The 20767-nt window shown below is 38.7% G+C and overlaps 1 protein-coding gene across 1 annotated transcript in view; it reads left to right on the top strand.

Moving 5' to 3' along the window:
• KPNA1 (karyopherin subunit alpha 1) overlaps nt 1-20767 on the top strand; it is a 74099-nt gene that overhangs the window by 19070 nt on the left and 34262 nt on the right. Inside the window, exon 2 of the mRNA XM_081235129.1 lies at nt 8377-8510. Coding sequence (XP_081091255.1) covers nt 8382-8510 — 129 coding nt within the window. The 5' untranslated portion in view covers nt 8377-8381. The remainder of the gene's footprint in view (nt 1-8376; nt 8511-20767) is intronic.

Raw genomic sequence — 20767 nt, 5'->3', positions numbered from 1 at the left:
ATTGGATTAGGGCCCCATCCTTATGACCTTAATTATCTGTGAGCCTCCTGAATCCTTACCTATAAAGGATGAGAATAATAATTCTTGCCCTGTAGGTTTTTTTTTTTAATTTTTTTAAGAGATTCAGGTAAAATAGGTGATGTGACACAGCACAGTATAAATCAATGATTCTCAAACCAGGCTTGCATCAAAGTCATCTTCTTAAAAATAACTGTTTCTTTGACTTCCAGCCTGATAGCATAAGAGCCCTGCAGGTCTGCTCCCTAGTATAACTGAGGAAAACTATTAAGAAACAACTATTTAGAGCTTTGGAAATGGTCCTAAGGTATACAGTAAATGCAGAGCTTCTTGTTGGAGCAAAGGTTTTTTTTCTGGGAGAAAGGTTTTTTTTCTGGGAGAAGCAGGACATCAGGATTTCTCATCCCACCCCCAGCTGCCTGCTGTTACAGCTAAGTTTTTGGAAAATGTGTTGGAGAGGTAGGGGGCTACCGTCCAGTTGCCACTTGTGGAACAGAGGCTCTACCTTGGTAACAGTTGCTGAGCATACTAGAGAACAGATCACCTTTTCCCTGTCTTACAAGATGGTAGCTCCATTGTCAGGAGAGACAAGCTGAGAAGACCTCAGGTTGCTACCTATCCCCCGCAAAATACTCAGTTGCTAAATGGGTTGTCACTCAGAAGAGTGTGCTGTTGTCCACACCTTCATCTTGAGAGCCCTGGTTCAGAGATTTTGCTTGGGGGTAGGGGTGAGAAGCAAGTCATGAAACAGATAGCTCCTAATCTTTTCCTCAAGGAACTGACTTCATTTGCAGTAGAGCTGGAGAAGTTCAAACCTAAGGCTGCTTTCAGAAACAGTGGAGATTGTGGTGAAAGGCACTTGGGAGATTTGTAGATTCAAAAAGATCCAGGCTAAACTGCAGGCCATTGAGCTTGCAGCAAGAACTTGGATAAGAGACAGCTGGAAGGAACCTTCCTGGGGACAGAGTTAATGTCAAACACTGACCTGAAACTGCTCCTTCTAAGGAGCCTGAATTTGATTGGATTCCTCTGCAGAGCAATTTATGCCTGAAGCCATCGTTTAAGTCAGTAGAGCAATCAACTGGCAGTTAGTGGAGGTTAATAGCTGGGAGTAGTCAGGGAAGGTGAGTCCTGACAGATTACTGTATGGCAAGATGACTGTGGGCATATCCAGGTTATGAGGACCAGCATCAGAGGCTTAACACTGCAGGGGGCTGGGTGTGGGGTGGGAAAGTAGCCTTCTTTAAAATAAAACAGCAAGTTACTAAACAAATAAACAAGCAAATAAAAATATGAAACCTCATGAGTGGGGGAGTATACCTAGAGTTGCCACAGAGTATTATATAAGATGTTGAGTTCCCAATAGAAAGGTAAAAGATGTGCAAACAAAAACAAAACCCAGGAAAGTATGGCTAATACACTGGAAAAAGACAACAGAAACTGTCTGTGAAAGAGAACAGATGTTGGATTTAACAGACATAGACTTTGAAGTACCCGTTATGAATATGTTCAAAGAACCAAAGGAAACCTTCATTAAAGAAGTAAAGGAAGGTATGATGACAACTAATATCAAATAGAGACTATCAATCAAGAGACAGAAATTCTAAAGAAGAACCAAATGGAAATTCTGGAGTTGAAAAGTAACATAACTAATGAAAAATTAGTTATAGGGGTTCAATAGTAGATTTGAATTGGTGGAAGAATGAATTAGCAAACTTGCCAATAGATTGATAGAAATCCAAGGAAGGGAGAGAAAAAAAATGAATAAAATTGAAAAGAGCCTCAGAGAAATGTGGGGCAACCTTAATTAAGTGCACCACGGTATACATGAGAGTACTAGAAGAAGAGGGGAGAAAAAAGTGGAAAAAGTATTCAAGGAGATAATGGCTGAAAAATTTCTCAAATTTATTGAAAAACACTGACCTACATATACATCCAAAGAGCCCAAAGAACTTCAAGGAGGATTAATGTAAGAAAATCTGCAAATGGACATATCAGTGTGAAAATGTTGAAAATCAAAGACAAGGAGAGAATCTTCAGAGCAGCAAGAGAAAAACAGCCGATTACTTACAGCCGACTTCTCATCAGAAACAATGGAGTCCAGAAGGTGGTAGAATAATATTGGATTGGCCAAAAAGTTCCTTCGGTTTTTAAGTAAAAATAAAGGATACATTTTTCATTTTTACCAAGAGCTTTATTGAACAACGTATGCACCATTTTGTTCCACTACCTTCTGCCATTTTTCAGGCAACTTCATAACCATCTTCCTAAAACTTTTTACCTTTTTGAGCAAAGAACTGTTCCAGGTGCCTTTTACAGTCTTCCAGGGATTGAAATTTTTTCCATTAAGACAATTTCGTAAAGACTAAACTTAATGGAAATCCAAAGGTGCAATGTCTGGTGAATACGGCGGATGAATCAAAACTTCCCAGCCAAGCTATAACAGTTTTTGCCTGGTCATCAAAGAAACATGTGGTCTTACATTATCCTGATTGAAGATTATGAATTTTCTGTTAACTAATTCTGGATGCTTTTCATCAGGTGCTGCTTTCAGTTGGTCTAACTGGGAGCAGTACTTGTTGGAATTAATCATTTGGTTTTCTGGAAGGAGCTCATAATAGAGGACTCCCTTCCAGTCCCACCATATATGTAACATCAGCTTCTTTGGATGAAGACTGGTCTTTGGTGTGGTTGGTGGTGGTTCATTTCGCTTGCCCCATGATCTCATCCATTACACATTATTGTAAATATCTACTTTTCATCATCTGTCACAATTTGTTTTAAAATAGTATGTTTTCGTTACATTTAAGTAGAGAATCACATGCAGAAATACTGTCAAGAAGGTTTTCTTCACTTCACTTAGTGGAGCCCAAACATCAAAGCGATTAATAACCAAGCTGATGCAAATGATTTTCAGTGCTTGATTTGGATATTTTGAGTATGTCGGCTGTCTCCTGTGTGGTATAATGTTGATTGTTCTCAATTAATGTCTTGTTTTGATCTCAACTTCAACTGGTCTACCCGACTGTGGAGCATCATCCAGCGAGAAATCTCCAGGATGAAACTTCACAAACCACTTTGACATGTTCGATCAGTCACAGCACCTTCTCTATACACTGGACAAATCATTTTTTAGTGTTTCAGTTGCATTTTTACCTTTCTTGAAATAATAAAGCATAATATGCTGAAAATGTTGCTTTTTTTCCTCCATCTTCAGTATTAAAATGGCTACACAAAAATTCACCAATTTTGGTAAGTTTTTTTTTTAATGCACGCTGATATGACAGCTGTCACAGTATAATCTTAACAAAATTGTTTCGAATGAAGTTAAAGACAACTAAGCGCTACTAGAGCCAGCATACGGAAAAGACCAATGAACCTTTTGGCCAACCCAATATATTCCAAGTACTCAGAGACAAATACTGTTAACCCCAATTTTTTTATATCCAGCAAAGCTGTCCTTTAAAAATGAAGGTAAAATACTTTGCAGATAACAAAAACTGAGAGACTTTGTTACTAGCAGACTTGCCTTGCAAGATGGCTAAGGGAAGTTCTTTAGGCTGAAAGCAAGTGACTGCAGATGGTAATTTCAATCCACATGAACAAAGAGCACCAGTAAAGGTAATGATGTAATTTAAAAAGAGAGTGTATAACCACATATATTTTTCTCCTTTTTTCTTAAAACTGATTTAAAAAGCAGTTGTGTAAAATAATGTATATACAGTAAGTTCCCTACATACGGATGAGTTCTGTTCCAAGAGCATGTTCGTAAGTCCAATTTGTTCATTGGTCCAACAGAGTAAGCCTAGGTACCCAACTAAGAATCAGCTATATAGTACTGTACTGTAATAGGCTTATAATACTTTTCACAGAAATAATACATAAAAAAACAAAAAAAGAAAACTTTTTTTTTTTTGCGGTACGCGGGCCTCTCACTGTTGTGGCCTCTCCCGTTGCAGAGCACAGGCTCCGGACGCGCAGGCTCAGCAGCCATGGCTCATGGGCCTAGCCACTCCGCGGCATGTGGGATCTTCCCGGACCGGGGCACGAACCCGTGTCCCCTGCATCGGCAGGCGGACTCTCAACCACTGCGCCACCAGGGAAGCCCAAAGAAAACATTTTTAATCTTACAGTACAGTACCTTGAAAAGTACAGTAACACAATTCCACAGCTGGTATACAGGGGCTGGCATCGAGTGAACAGGCAAGAAGAGTTACTGACTGGAGGAGGGAGAGGAGATGGGAAATGGTAGAGCTGAAGGATCATCAGCAATAGGAGAAGGAGAGCAAGCTGCAATTTCACTCACACCTGACATTGATGGCACATGTTCTGATTCCTTGCTGGATTCAATTCTATCTTCCCTCTTGAAAAAACGACCCAGTGATGTCTGGGTAGCTCTTTTTTTTCTCATCATAGGTGACACGGTAGCACTGGATTGCATTCTGAACAGCTGCTGCAACCTTCGTGTACTGTTCTACATTTGGGTGCCGTGCCTCAAAAACTAACTGTGCCTCCTCAAATAAAGAAAATGCCTTTGCCGTTTCCTGCATCGTGAATCTCTTCAGTTCTTCAGTTACTTTTTCTTCCTCTTGTCACTCCACTCTCTCAATGTTTTTACTTTCGTTTCCATTGTTATTGCTTGGTGCTTCTTAGCGGTACCAGCTACATCACCGCTGCTTTTATGCTTGCTTCTGGACATCCTGGGCTTGAAATAAAGATACTGTACTACTGTACTGTATACAGTACTGTACAGTAAAGTATACAGAAGCACAGGCACTTGTAGAGGATGCATGCTCGTGACAGTTTACACCAGACATGAACTAGCTTACATGATTAGACGTGCGAACGCATGTTTGCATCTTTGAAAGTTTGCAACTTGAAAATTTGTGTGTAGGGGACTTGCCGTAATGTATTCTTGGGCCTATAGAAATGTAATGTATTTGAAATGTATCTGCTAATAACAGCTCAGGAGGTGAGTGGGAGCAAAACTATCTTAAGCTAAGGAAGTAATTGTAGATAATAAAGTAATAATTATAACTGTGTTGTTGGATTTGTAACATTAACATATAACAATAATATGATAAAATGGGGGGAAGGGAATAGAATTATATAGCATAACATCTCTATATCTCATTGGAATTAAGCTAGTGTAAGTCTGAAGCTGATTCTAAGTGAAAGTGTATGGTAAGCCCTTGAGCAACTACTGGGGAGAAAAAAACTAAAAAAATACAGTGAAAAAAATCACTAAAGAAATTTAAGTGCTTCATTAGAAAATCAGTGCAAAAGAAAGCAGTAAAAGAGTAATAAAGGAATGAAAGACATGAGACAAAATGAAAAATGGAAAAGCAGTCATCACTCCAACTATATCAGTAATAACACTAAATATGAATTGATTAAACAGTCTAATTAAAAAGGCAGAAATTGTGAGGCTGAATCCAACTATATGCTCTCTATAAAATACATACTTTATTTATTTATTTATGTTTGGCCATGTCACAATGTGGGATCTTAGTTCCCTGACTGGAGATTGAACCCATGCCCCCTGCAGGGGAAGCGCAGAGTCCTAACCACTGGACTGCCAGGGAATTCCCTGAGACATACTTTAAATTTAAAGATAAAAATACACTGAAAGTATAAGGATGGGAAAAGATAAACAAGTAGCAACCACAAGGAATCTGGAGTGGCTATACTAATATCAGAAAAATTAGACTTTAAAACAAAAAAGGTTACTAGTTTTGAAAGAAGCAAAACTATCTCTGGCAGATGACATGATCTTCTATGTAGAAAATCCTAAAGAATGCACTAATAAAATAGCATTAATAAACAAGTTCAGTTCAGCAAGGTTGCAGGATACAAAAATCAATGTATAAAAATCGATTGTATTTATATAGATTTGTCATGAACATTCCAAAAGTGAAATTAAGAAAATAATTCCATTTACGATAGCATTAAAAAATACTTAGGGGCTTCCCTGGTGGCACAGTGGTTGAGAGTCCACCTGCCGATGCAGGGGACACAGGTTTGTGCCCTGGTCCAGAAAGATCCCACATGCCGCGGAGCGGCTGCGCCCATGAGCCATGGCCGCTGAGCCTGCGCGTCAGGAGCCTGTGCTCCTCAACAGGAGAGGCCACAACAGTGAGAGGCCCACGTACCGCAAAAACAAACAAACAAAACCCTTAGGAGTAAATTTAACAGAAGAAGTGTAGAACACTCTGAAAACTACAAAACATTGTTGAAAGAAATTAAAGATCTAAGTAAAAAAAAAAATTGTGTTCATGGGTTGGAAGATTTAGCGTTAAGGTGGCAATACTCCCCAAATTGATCTACAGATTCAGTGCAGTTCATATTGGAATCCCAGCTGACTTCTTTGTAGGAATTGACAAACTGATTCTAAAATTCACATGGAATAGCAGTGTATCAAGGTGAGTCAAAACAATCTTGAAAAAGAATAAAATAGGACTCACACTTCCTGATTTTAAAACTTACTACAGAAAAGATAAGATTGTGTGGAATTGGCACAAGGATACACATATGGATCAAGGGAATAGAATCGAAAGTTGAGAAATAAAAGTATAAATATGTGATTGATTTTCAACAAGCGTGTCAAGACTGTACAATAGAGAAAGAATATTTTTTTCAGTAGTGCTGGAACAACTGGTAGCCACATGCAGAATAATGAAGTTGGACCTTTACCTCAAACCACATAGAAAAATTAACCCAAAATGGATGACAAACGTAGATGTAAGAGATAAAACTCTCGAACTCTTAGAAGGAAACTGAGGGTTAAGAATCCCTAAGTATGGCACTAAAAGCACTGAGCAACAGAAAAAGAAATTGATTAATTTGGATTCCATCAAAATTAAAAACTTTTGGTGCTTCAAAATTCATGAGAGGGTTTTTTTTTTTTTTTTTTTTTTTTTTTTTTTTCTTTTTGCGGTATGCGGGCCTCTCACTGCTGTGGCCTCTCCCGTTGCGGAGCACAGGCTCCGGATGCGCAGGCCCAGCGGCCATGGCTCACGGGCCCAGCCGCTCCGCGGCATATGGGATCCTCCCAGACCGGGGCACGAACCCGTATCCCCTGCATCGGCAGGCGGACTCTCAACCACTGCGCCACCAGGGAGGCCCCCATGAGAGGGTTTTAACAGTAGATTTGACCATCAAGAAAGTGAAAAGACAACCTATAAAATGGAAGAAAATATTAACAAATCATGTATCTGACAGGGACTTCTATCTAAAGAACTCTTAACAGCTCAATGGTAAAAAGACAACACAATTTTAAAATGGGCAAAAAATCTGAATAGACATTTTTTATGGAGGATATGTAGTTGGCAAATAAATATGTTAAAAGACATCTATCCCACTAGAATGGCTAGAATCAAAAGGTTGTGATACTTTGCTCTACACCTGAAACTAATACAATATTGTAAATCAGCTGTATTTCAGTTTAAAAAAAGTTGTGATAGCAGGTGTTGGTGAGGATATGGAAAAACTGGCAACACTTGTATACTGCTGATAGGAATGTAAAATGGTGCAGCCACTTTGGAAAAATAGTCTGGCAGCTCCTGAAATGATTAAACAGAGTGTATAGGTATATACCCAAGAGAAATGAAAACATAAGTCTGCATAAAAACTTGCCGACAAATGTTCATGGAAGCACTAGTCATAACAGCCCAGAAGTGGAAAGAACCCAAATGTCCATCATTTGATGAGTGCATAAATATAATGGAGTATCTCCATACAATGGGATGATATTATTCAGCCAAAAGAAGGAATAAAGTACTAATATACGCTGCAACATGCGTGAACCTTGAAAATACTGTGCTAAGTTGAAGAAGCCAGGCACAGAAGATCACACGTATTCTATTCACGTGAAATTATACCGAACAGGAGTGATAGCTTTTTGAGGTGGTGAAAATGTTTAAAAATTTACTGTGATGTTGATTTGCACATAATTGTGAATATACTAAAAGACACTGAATTGTATACTTCAATAAAGCTGCTAAAGTAACCATTTGACATTCCTGTGGGGTGGGTCTGAGCATGTATATGTTTAAAATATTGAGCTATTGGGCTTCCCTGGTGGCGCAGTGGTTGAGAGTCCGCCTGCCGATGCAGGGGATACAGGTTCGTGCCCCGGTCTGGGAAGATCCCACATGCCACGGAGCGGCTGGGTCCGTGAGCCATGTCCGCTGGGCGTGTGCGTCCGGAGCCTGTGCTCCGCAACGGGAGAGGCCACAGCAGTGAAAGGCCCGCGTACCGCAAAAAAAAAAAAAAAAAAAAGATTGAGCTATTGAAGTAACAGAGCTCTTTATATTCAGCTGAGCTCATCTGTTCCCTCCCTCCCTCTTATTTTTGTAGAAGTCATGACTACCCCAGGAAAAGAGAACTTTCGCCTGAAAAGTTACAAAAATAAGTCCCTGAATCCTGATGAGATGCGCAGAAGGAGGGAGGAAGAAGGACTGCAGTTACGTAAGCAGAAAAGAGAAGAGCAGGTAAGTCCTTTACCTTTAATTAATTTCTCTTAAAGAACTTAATGTTTCTTTTTAATCCTGACAGCACTGTCCTGTATTTTAATTTTAACAATGTTTAATATATATGTTTGTGTGGTGTATATCCGCCTCCCAACTATAAAATCAACATGTTTTAGGGGTAGGGGAGTGGAGGTAATGAAAAGCAGAATACAAGAATGAAGAAATCTCTCAGGTTCTCATGTTCCCAACTATTTAATATTTTGGGGCTTCCCTGGTGGCGCAGTGGGTGAGAGTCCGCCTGCCGATGCACGGGACACGGGTTTGTGCCCTGGTCCAGGAAGATCCCATATGCTGCGGAGCGGCTGGGCCCGTGAGCCATGGCCGCTGAGCCTGCGTGTCCGGAGCCTGTGCTCCGCAACGGGAGAGGCCACAACAGTGAGAGGCCCGCGTACCACAAAAAAATAAAAAATAATAATATTTTGGCCTATTTTATTTTTCTAGAGGTACAACTTCTTTAAGATTTTATGTGTTTATTAATGAATTCTCAAGTGACCACCAGAACATTGCTTTTCATTCTGAATTTTAATTTGAAAGTTTATAAACATGTACAAAAATAAAGAATGGATAATGAACCTCATAAACCCACCCTTTGGGTTCAGTAATTATCAACAGTTTGCTGTACTTGGCTTTGTGTCTTTCTATCTTTATGTTTCTTCATTAGGTAGTATTTTAAACAAAATTTCAAGGAATAAGTCTTTTCACCCCTGAATTTTGTATTATTCATAAGGACATTTAGGACAAGGATTTTTGATCATTTTTAACCTGAGAATGTCTACAGGGGAATCTGAGACTCACCTTCACTTTACCTTTCTCTAAAAACGCTTGGGACAAATGGTCCATCCCTTTTGGCAAGAAAATTTAAAGGCAGAACACTTAGGTGACTTTTTTTGCTAAGGCTTGAGCTTGGAAGGACCATTTGACCCCCACACTATGAAAGCTCCATAAAAGGCAAGTGAATGAGTCAGAATCCTTCATACCTGAGAAATAAGGCAATTTGTTATAAATAGTTTACAGTTATAGTGAATTATTCAACATACACTGTTCTTTTGAGTAACACTGCACTAGATAATCCAATTATTTGAAGTCCAAGAGTGCATTACAACCTCAGTGTTTTATTTGTTTGGGCTGTAGATGTTTGAATCACTTTATCATTATTACTATTGGCGGGAGGGCAATGAGTTTGTAATATTGTAATAGAGTTTATATTAAGTGCAGCAAATTAAGTTATGAGTTCTTAACATTCTGCTTTACTGTCTTTGAAAGCAATCACTTATTCATAAAAGGATGAGTTTCTCTTGGTTTCTTGTTGCATCTTAATTCATCTCTGTCTTATTCGAAGTGGAACCTTTTCTTTGCATGAGCTTTTATTTAGCTTCTATTTTGGGAGTAAATTTCAGGTATTACAACAGCATTATTATATATTTATATTTACATGTAAATGTGAATACATGTATGTACGCACACAAGCACAAGTATAGGTCTGAATATAACCACTAGCCTATACATTATATTTGGCATAAAGCCATTTGAAGATGTAGTAATGACAGTCTGCCATTAACAGTGTTTATTTTATACTGTTTCTTCTTGGTGACAGGGAATTCATGTTATTAGACTTCATTGTAAAATTTATATAAACAAAAAATAAGTTTTTCATATTCAGTTGACTGAAGGCAGATGCTCTGTCAGGTCGCAAGTATGGCCCCACTTACCTGACTAAAAACATTTGTAGTTGAAGTTCTGTCATCTTCATTGTATGAGTCTGAAACTGTGCTAGGGCTTTAATAGGTTTCTGTGATAAGTTTCTGGAATATTGCTCTATTTAAAATCTTAATTTTGTTGTTTCATATATGCCATCTTATGTAAGGAGAACTGGTAAAGCAAATCAGGCTTCTTAATATCACAGCAGTACTTGTTTCACACCTAATTTGTAAAATAGTAAACATCAGTAATATACAGATTCATTTAGGTACTGTTTATCTTTCCACAGTTGCTTAGTCATCTATCTGGAAAAGTCACAGGCTTAGGCCAGCTGTGCAGCTAGATTCGAGGGTAGTACAGGAATTGATGCTCCCAAGTACACAAAAGATAACTGCATCTTTTAGTGCTTTCCTTTCAGCAGACTAGCACTTAATATTTGTTATTTAGGCAGCACTGTATAAATGACCTTTATTTATTTGACACCAGCAGACCAAACTAAAATTTATTTTTTGGCAAAAATTTTACTAGTTGATGTCATTCTGATTGAGCCAGTTTTATAATTTTTATGTATAAAAAGATGAAATTTGGGGCTTCCCTGGTGGTGCAGTGGTTGAGAGTCCGCATGCCGTTGCAGGGGACATGGGTTCGTGCCCCGGTCCAGGAAGATCCCACATGCTGTGGAGTGGCTGGGCCCGTGGGCCATGGCCGCTGAGCCTGCACATCCGGAGCCTGTGCTCCACAAAGGGAGAGGCCACAACGGTGAGAGGCCCACGTACCGCAAGAAAAAAAAAAAAAAAGATGAAATTTGCATTTACTATTAAAATATTTTGAATTAAGCAGACTCTTGCTAACTCAATGTGTGTAGGTAACATAATGATGCTAAAAAGTTTGTAAAAACCATAGTGATAAAGAATGGAGGCTAGGGGCTTCCCTGGTGGCGCAGTGGTTGAGAGTCCGCCTGCCGATGCAGGGGACACGGGTTCGTGCCCCGGTCCGGGAAGATCCCACATGCCGCGGAGCGGCTGGGCCCGTGAGCCGTGGCTGCTGAGCCTGAATGTCCAGAGCCTGTGCTCCGCAACGGGAGAGGCCACAACAGTGAGAGGCCCACGTACTGCAAAAAAAAAAAAAAAAAAAAAAAAAAAAAAGAATGGAGGCTTGATTGATGTTTTTAGTTACAAGAAATATTTTGTGAAGTAAGCAAGTTGATAAAACTTGTGGACAGCCAACTTTTCCCACTGAATAACTTGTTTACAATTTCAGTCAACATGTAGTTTGTACATGGTATACAAATCATGATTATTTTGGCCGTTTTTGTCTTTTGTAAAACCTATTTTTTTTATTAGTTTCTGCTTTATAACAAAGTGAATCAGTCATACATATACATCTGTTCCCACATCCCTTCCCTCATGCATCTCCCTCCCTCCCACCCTCCCCATCCCACCCCTCCAGGCGGTCACAAAGCACCGAGCTGATCTCCCTGTGCTCTGCGGCTGCTTCCCACTATCTATCTACCTTACGTTTGGTAGTGTATATATGTCCATGCCTCTCTTTCGCTTTGTCACAGCTTACCCTTCCCCCTCCCCATATCCTCAAGTCCATTCTCAAGTAGGTCTGTGTCTTTATTCCCGTTTTACCCCTAGGTTCTTCATGACATTTTTTTTTAAATTCCGTATATATGTGTTAGCATACGGTATTTGTCTTTCTCTTTCTGACTTACTTCACTCTGTATGACAGACTCTAGGTCTATCCACCTCATTGCAAATAGCTCAGTTTCGTTTCTTTTTATGGCTGAGTAATATTCCATTCTATATATGTGCCACATCTTCTTTATCCATTCATCCGATGATGGACACTTAGGTTGTTTCCAGCTCCGGGCTATTGTGAATAGAGCTGCAATGAACATTTTGGTACATGTCTCTTTTTGAATTATGGTTTTCTCAGGGTATATGCCTAGTAGTGGGATTGCTGGGTCATATGGTAGTTCTATTTTTAGTTTTTTAAGGAACCTCCATACTGTTCTCCATAGTGGCTGTACCAATTCACATTCCCACCAGCAGTGCAAGAGTGTTCCCTTTTCTCCACACCCTCTCCAGCATTTATTGTTTCTAGATTTCTTTTTTTTTTTTTTTTTTAAGTTTATTTATTTATTTTTTAAATTAGTTTCTGCTTTATAACAAAGTGAATCAGTCATACATATACATCTGTTCCCACATCCCTTCCCTCATGCATCTCCCTCCCTCCCACCCTCCCCATCCCACCCCTCCAGGCGGTCACAAAGCACCGAGCTGATCTCCCTGTGCTCTGCGGCTGCTTCCCACTAGCTATCTACCTTACGTTTGGTAGTGTATACACGTCCATGCCTCTCTTTCGCCTTGTCACAGCCCACCCTTCCCCCTCCCCATATCCTCAAGTCCATTCTCAAGTAGGTCTGCGTCTTCATTCCCGTTTTGCCCCTAGGTTCTTCATGACATTTTTTTTTTAAATTCCGTATATATGTGTTAGCATACGGTATTTGTCTTTCTCTTTCTGACTAACTTCACTCTGTATGACAGACTCTAGGTCTATCCACCTCATTACAAATAGCTCAGTTTCGTTTCTTTTTATGGCTGAGTAATATTCCATTGTATATATGTGCCACATCTTCTTTATCCATTCATCCGATGATGGACACTTAGGTTGTTTCCAGCTCCGGGCTATTGTGAATAGAGCTGCAATGAACATTTTGGTACATGTCTCTTTTTGAATTATGGTTTTCTCAGGGTATATGCCCAGTAGTGGGACTGCTGGGTCATATGGTAGTTCTATTTGTAGTTTTTTAAGGAACCTCCATACCGTTCTCCATAGTGGCTGTACCAATTCACATTCCCACCAGCAGTGCAAGAGTGTTCCCTTTTCTCCACACCCTCTCCAGCATTTATTGTTTCTAGATTTCTTTTTTTTTTTTTTAATTAGTTTCTGCTTTATAACAAAGTGAATCAGTCATACATATACATCTGTTCCCACATCCCTTCCCTCATGCATCTCCCTCCCTCCCACCCTCTCTATCCCACCCCTCCAGGCGGTCACAAAGCACCGAGCTGATCTCCCTGTGCTCTGCGGCTGCTTCCCACTATCTATCTACCTTACGTTTGGTAGTGTATATATGTCCATGCCTCTCTTTCGCTTTGTCACAGCTTACCCTTCCCCCTCCCCATATCCTCAAGTCCATTCTCAAGTAGGTCTGTGTCTTTATTCTCGTTTTGCCCCTAGGTTCTTCATGACATTTTTTTTTAAATTCCGTATATATGTGTTAGCATACGGTATTTGTCTTTCTCTTTCTGACTAACTTCACTCTGTATGACAGACTCTAGGTCTATCCACCTCATTACAAATAGCTCAGTTTCGTTTCTTTTTATGGCTGAGTAATATTCCATTGTATATATGTGCCACATCTTCTTTATCCATTCATCCGATGATGGACACTTAGGTTGTTTCCAGCTCCGGGCTATTGTGAATAGAGCTGCAATGAACATTTTGGTACATGTCTCTTTTTGAATTATGGTTTTCTCAGGGTATATGCCCAGTAGTGGGATTGCTGGGTCATATGGTAGTTCTATTTGTAGTTTTTTAAGGAACCTCCATACCGTTCTCCATAGTGGCTGTACCAATTCACATTCCCACCAGCAGTGCAAGAGTGTTCCCTTTTCTCCACACCCTCTCCAGCATTTATTGTTTCTAGATTTCTTGATGATGGCCATTCTGACTGGTGTGAGATGATATCTCATTGTAGTTTTGATTTGCATTTCTCTAATGATTAATGATGTTGAGCATTCTTTCATGTGTTTGTTGGCAGTCTGTATATCTTCTTTGGAGAAATGCCTATTTAAGTCTTCTTCCCATTTTTGGATTGGGTTGTTTTTTTGCTATTGAGCTGCATGAGCTGTTTATAAATTTTGGAGATTAATCCTTTGTCAGTTGCTTCATTTGCAAATATTTTCTCCCATTCTGAGGGTTGTCTTTTGGTCTTGTTTATGGTTTCCTTTGCTGTGCAAAAGCTTTGAAGTTTCATTAGGTCCCATTTGTTTATCTTTGTTTTTATTTCCATTTCTCTAGGAGGTGGGTCAAAAAGGATCTTGCTGTGATTTATGTCATAGAGTGTTCTACCTATGTTTTCCTCTAAGAGTTTGATAGTTTCTGGCCTTACATTTAAGTCTTTAAACCATTTTGAGCTTATTTTTGTGTATGGTGTTAGGGAATGATCTAATCTCAAACTTTTACATGTCCCTGTCCAGTTTTCCCAGCACCACTTATTGAAGAGGCTGTCCTTTCTCCACTGTACATTCCTGCCTCCTTTATCAAAGATAAGTTGACCATATGTGTGTGGGTTTATCTCTGGGCTTTCTATCCTGTTCCATTGATCTATCTTTCTGTTTTTGTGCCAGTACCACACTGTCTTGATTACTGTAGCTTTGTAGTGTAGTCTGAAGTCAGGGAGCCTGATTCCTCCAGCTCCATTTTTCGTTCTCAAGATTGCTTTGGCTATTCGGGGTCTTTTGTTTTTCCAAACAAATTTTGAAATTTTTTGTAAAACCTATTTTTTTGAGACAACAAGGATGGACTTTGAAGGCATTATGTGGAGTGAGATAAGCCAGACAGAGAAAGACACATGCTTATATGTGGAATCTAAAAACAAAAAACAATAATACCCAAGCTCATAGAAAAAGAGATCAGACTTGTTATCAGAGGTGGATGATTGGGGAAGGGAGAGTTGGAGGAAGGTAGTCCAAAGGTACAAACTTCCAGTTATAAGATAAATAAGTATGAGGGAGGTAATGTACAACATGACTGTAGCTAACACTGGTGTGTGATATATAGGAAAGATGAATAATTTTTTTTCTTTCTTTCTATTGTATCTATATGAGAAGATGGATGTTAGCTGAACCTGTTGTGGTAGTCACTTCACAATATACGTAAATCACACCATCATGCTGTATACCTTAAACTTATATAGTGATGTTTGTCAATTATTTCTTAATAAAACTGGTCAAAGAAGCAGATGAAAACAAACCAACCTATTTTTCTCTGAATAATACATGTACATAGTTGAAAAAATTAAATAGTCCTAAAATACTTGAAACCAAACCAGCAGTGTTCTTGGTCTCATTCCCAAGTAAACCACTTTCAACCTCTCAGCTGTTCAACGTGGTTTATACTGCTGCATTTCTGAGTAATATGTGTATGTTACTAGATGTCTTTATCAATTTAAAATATTATCTATTGATGTTCTGTTATAGTAGGTGAGGATTTAAGCTCTTAAATCACTCTTTCCCTTACCTGTGTATCTTCCTAGTGTAGAGTTATATTACAATATGTAAGAATTCACTGCTGAGCTGAATAGTATACTGTGGTTACATTTCCTTTCTTTTTTTTTTTTTTTTTTTTTGCGGTACGTGGGCCTCTCACTGTTGTGGCCTCTCCCGTTGTGGAGCACAGGCTCTGGACGTGCAGGCTCAGCAGCCATGGCTCACAGGCCCAGCCGCTCCACGGCATGTGGGATCTTCCTGGACCGGGGCATGAACCCGTGTCGCCTGCATCGGCAGGAGGACTCTCAACCACTGCGCCACCAGGGAAGCCCTAATTTACTTTTTCTTAATGACTGAAGTTGGGAGCATCTTTTCATGTGCTTATTTGCCATTTGTATATCTACTTTAGTGAATTCTGTTTAAATATTTTCCTTGCTTTTTAAATTGAGTTGTTTGTCTTCTGGATACAAGTCCTTTGTTAGATATATGTTTTTCAAATATTTTCTGCCAGTCAGTGGCTTGCCTTTTCATTTTCAGCAGTGATCTTTTTTTTTTTTTTTTTTTTTTTTTTGCTGTATGCGGGCCTCTCACTGCTGTGGCCTCTCCCGTTGCGGAGCACAGGCTCCGGACGCGCAGGCCCAACGGCCATGGCTCACGGGCCCAACCGCTCCGCGGCATGTGGGATCCTCCCAGACCGGGGCACGAACCCGTGTCCCCTGCATCGGCAGGCGGACTCTCAACCACTGCGCCACCAGGGAAGCCCTCAGCAGTGATCTTTGAAGAGCAAAAGTTTTTGTGGCGTTCCATTTATCAGTTTTTTTTTTTCATTTACAGATTGTCCTTTTGTATGTCAAATCTTTGCCAAATCCAAGGTCACTTAAGATTTTCTCATGTTTTCTTTAAGAAGTTTTATTGTTCTGGCTTAAATTTAAGTCTGTGATCATTTACATTTAATTTTTGTGTACAAAGTAAGGCTAGGCGAAATGGACCTTTTTTTGCATATGGCTGTCCAGTTCAGGTGCCATTTATTGAAAAGATTGTTTTCTCCACTGAATTGCCTTGGAACCTTTTAGCAATACATTCAATTGACTGTATCTGTGGGTCTGCTTCTGAACTTCTACTCTGTTCCATTGGTCTCTTTGTTTATCTCTTATATATCACATTGTCTTGATTACTACAGTTTTTTTTTACTTTTTTTTTTTTTAACTATAGCTTTTAATGAGTCTTAAAATCAGGTAGTGTTAGCCCTCTTCTAGCTCATTTGCATTTTTACATGAACTTTAAGAGTCAGCTTGCCAATTTGTACATGAAAGCCTACTGGGAATTTGGTCGTGATTGTGTTAGATCTATAGATCAGGTTGGAGAGAATTGATAACAAATGAGTCTTCTGACTTATAAGCATGGTATCTCTCCATTTGTTTAGGTCTTTAATTTGCCAGTGATTTGTAGTTTTTGGTGTATAGGTGCACATTTTTTTTTCAGATTTTTCCCTATTTCATAGTTTTTGATGCTATTGTAAATGGTATCTTAATTTCAGTTTTCAATTGTTCATTGTCAGTGTTTAGAAATAGTTTATTTTTGTATAATCAATTTTGTTCTAAAGCTTGCTAAACTCATGTATAACTTCTAGTAGCTTCTTTGTAGGTTCTGTTGGGTTTTCTACATAGATAATCATGTTGACTATAGATAGATAGTTTTACTTTTTCCTTTCCAATCTGGATGCCTTTTATTTCTTTACCTGCCTGATTGCACTGACTAGCACCTTACAGCTTCCTGACACCTTAAACCTTGAATAGAAATGGTGAAAGTGTACACACCTGTTTCATTCCTAATCTTAGGTGAAAAATAATCAATCTTTCATTAAGTGTGATGTTAGCTTTAGGTTTTTGATATATTTCTTTCCTTGAATTCAAGGAGGTCCCTTCTGTTCCTGGTTAAATAGGTAAATAACTGTTGAGAATTCTTATGTCTTCTTGATCCCTTTATCATTATGAAATTATCTTCTTTACTCCTGATAGTAAACCTTGGTATTAATATAGCCACTCCAACTTTCTGTTAACTGACATTGTTAATTAGCATTGTTGGTTAGCATTAGCAGTCTTTTTCTACCTTTTTACTTTTAACATATTTTTGTCTTCATATTGTGTTTCATGTAGGCTGCATGTAGTTTATTAGATATGATATATATGTGTGTGTGTGTGTTGTGCTTGCTTTAGGGTTTATATCTTTAACTTATAGTCTGCCTTCAACTTATACCATGTCATGATTCATGGTTTTTACTTATACATGTGTGTTCTCAAACCCCTAGTCTGTTATTACTTTTGTTTTAAATTGTCTATTTTTTTTAGACAGCTTTATTGTGATATAATTCACCTACCATGTAATTCACCCATTTAAGGTTTACAGTTCAATGGATTTTAGTATATTCGCAGAGTTGTACAACCATTATCACAATCAATTTGTGAACATTTTCATCCCTGCCTGTTATCAGTCACTCTCCATTTCCCATCTCTCCCTACCTCCCCCCAGTCTACTTTCTGTCTGAGTAGATTTGCCTGTTCTGGACATTTCATATAAATAGAATCATACAATATATGGTCTTTTGTGATTGGCTTCTTTCACATAGCACAGTGTTGTCAAGGTTCATTCATGTTGTAACGTGTGTCAGTACTTCATTCAATATTATTACCAAGTAATGTTCCATTGTGTGGATATACCACTTTTTGTTTATTCATTCAGTTGATGGACATTTGGGTTGTTTTCACTTTTTGACTGTTGTGAATAATGCTGCTATGAACATTCGTGTACAAGTTTTGTGTGGACATATGTTTTCATTTCTTTTGGGCATATACCCCCAAAATATATATTAGGAGTGGAGTTTCTGGGCTATATGATAACTCTGTGTGTAATATTTTGAGTAACTGCCGAATTGTTTTCTAGAAAGCCACCGTTTTACAGTCCCACTAGCCATGAATGATGGTTCCAGTTTCTCCACATCCATGCCAACACTTGTTATTGTCTTTTTGAATGTAACCATCCTCATGTTAAGTGGTCGACTATCTTTTAAAAACATTTTTTTAATGAGAAAAGTTTTTAAAAGATTTCACTACCATTTATGTATGTATGTATGTATATATGTATGTATGTATGTATGGCTGCGTTGGGTCTTCGTTGCCGCGCATGGCCTTTCTCTAGTTGCGGCCAGCGGGGACTACTCTTCATTGCCATGTGCAGGCTTCTCACTGCGGTGGCTTCTCTTGTTGAGAAGCACAGGCTCTAGGTGCGCAGGCTCAGTAGTTGTGGCTCGTGGGCTCTAGAGTGCAGGCTCAGTAGTTGTGGCGCATGGGCTTAGTTGCTCCACGGTATGTGGGATCTTCCCGGACCAGGGCTCGAACCCGTGTCCCCTGCGTTGACGGGTGGATTCTTAACCACTGTGCCACCAGGGAAGTCCAATTTCGCTACCTTTTAATGATTTCTGGTGTTTGTCATTCCTTTTTTTTTTTCTTTCTTTTAAACTTTATTTTTTGGCTGTGCCTTGCGGCTTTTGGGATCTTAGTTCCCCAACCAGGGATTGAACCCATGCCCTCAGCAGTGAAAACACAGAGTCCCAACTGCTGGACTGCCAGGGAATTCCTGTGTGTTTGTCATTCTTTTTTTAGATCTTTATTTCATCTGGTATCATTTTCCTTATGTCTGAAGAACATCCTTTAACATTTCCTCACAGAGCTGGTCTGTTGGTGATGAATTCTTTCAGCTTTTGCATTACTGAAAAAAGTATTTTACCTCCATTTTTAACAGTTTCTCTCCCCTTTTTTTTTGATTTCTTTTTTTTATAATTGTACTATGGTTGATTTACAATATTACATTAGTTTCAGGTGTACAACATAGTGATTCAATGTTTTTATAGATTATACTCCATTTAAAGTTATTATAAAATGATGGCTATGTTTCCCTGTACTGTACAATATATCCTTGTTGCTTATTTATTTATACATACTATTGATAGTTTGTGTCTCTTAATCCCATACCCCTATCTCATCCCTCTCCCCTTCCATCTGCCTATTGATAAACACTAGTTTGTTCTCTATATCTGTGGGTCTGTTTCTCCTTTGTTATCTACATTTGTTTGTTTTATGTTTTAGATTTCACATGTAAGTGATAACATAGAGTATCTGTTGTTGTCTTTTTCTGTCTGACTTATTTCACTAAGCATAGTACTCTCTAGGTCCATCCACATTGTTGCAAATGGCAGAATTTCATTCTTTTTTCGTTTTTTGAGGAACTTCTGTAGTGGCTATCCCAGCGGTCGCTTGCGATACTTTAACTGTGTTTGATCCACACTCTCTGGTTTGCTTTGTTTCCAGCAGCAACTCTGCTGTCAGTCTTACCTTTTGTTTCCCTGCATGCATGTAAGATGTCTTTTTCCCTTTGGCTGCTTTATCTTTTATTTTATCTTTTTATCCCTGATTTTAAACATTGATATGATGGCCTATCATGTTTTCTTCATATTTCTTCCTGGAGTTCTCTGAGATTTTGGATTTGTGGTTTGTATTTTTCACAGATTTGGAAAAGTTTTGACCATTAATTTTCCAAATATATTTCCCTACCCCCATCCTTGGGGCTCCAATGCATGTGTGTAGTAGGCCACTTGATATCCCACAGCTGACTTATGTTTTGTACATATTTTCTCAGCCTTTTGTCCATCCCTTTTATTTTGTGATGTCCTTAAATTCACTAATCTTTTCTTCTACAATATCTAATCTGACCTTAATCATCTCCAGCATACTTTTCATTTGAAAAATTGTATTTTTTATATCTAGGTGTTTGATTTGCCTTTTTTTTTTCATGTGTTCCTGTCTCTCCTTCTCATGGTTATACTTTCTTCTACTTTTGAATACATGGAATATATTTATAACAACTATTTTAATTCCTTGTCCAATTCTTCCATTTTTTCCATTTATAGGTGATTTTGATTGATATGATTGCTTTTTCTTTTCCTCGTGGGTGGTCTTTTCTTAATTCTTTTGCATGCTTATTAGTTATTGATTGAATGCCGAGCATTGTAAATTTTACCTCCTTTGTCGGAGTTTTTTGTATTCTTTTAATATGTGTAATTCTGAATTTATCATTGGATGTAGTTAAGTTACTTGAAACCAGTTTGCTTTTATGTTTCATTGGGCTGGACCAGAACAGTCTTTAATCTGGGACTAGTTTATCTCACTACTGAGTCAATACCCT

The sequence above is a fragment of the Mesoplodon bidens genome (genome assembly GCF_964165515.1).
Source record: "Mesoplodon bidens genome assembly, chromosome: 5".
In the NCBI taxonomy this organism is placed as follows: Eukaryota; Metazoa; Chordata; class Mammalia; order Artiodactyla; family Ziphiidae; genus Mesoplodon; species Mesoplodon bidens.
The sequence above is the reverse complement of the archived record's forward strand: the minus strand, read 5'-3'. Positions and strand labels throughout refer to the sequence as shown.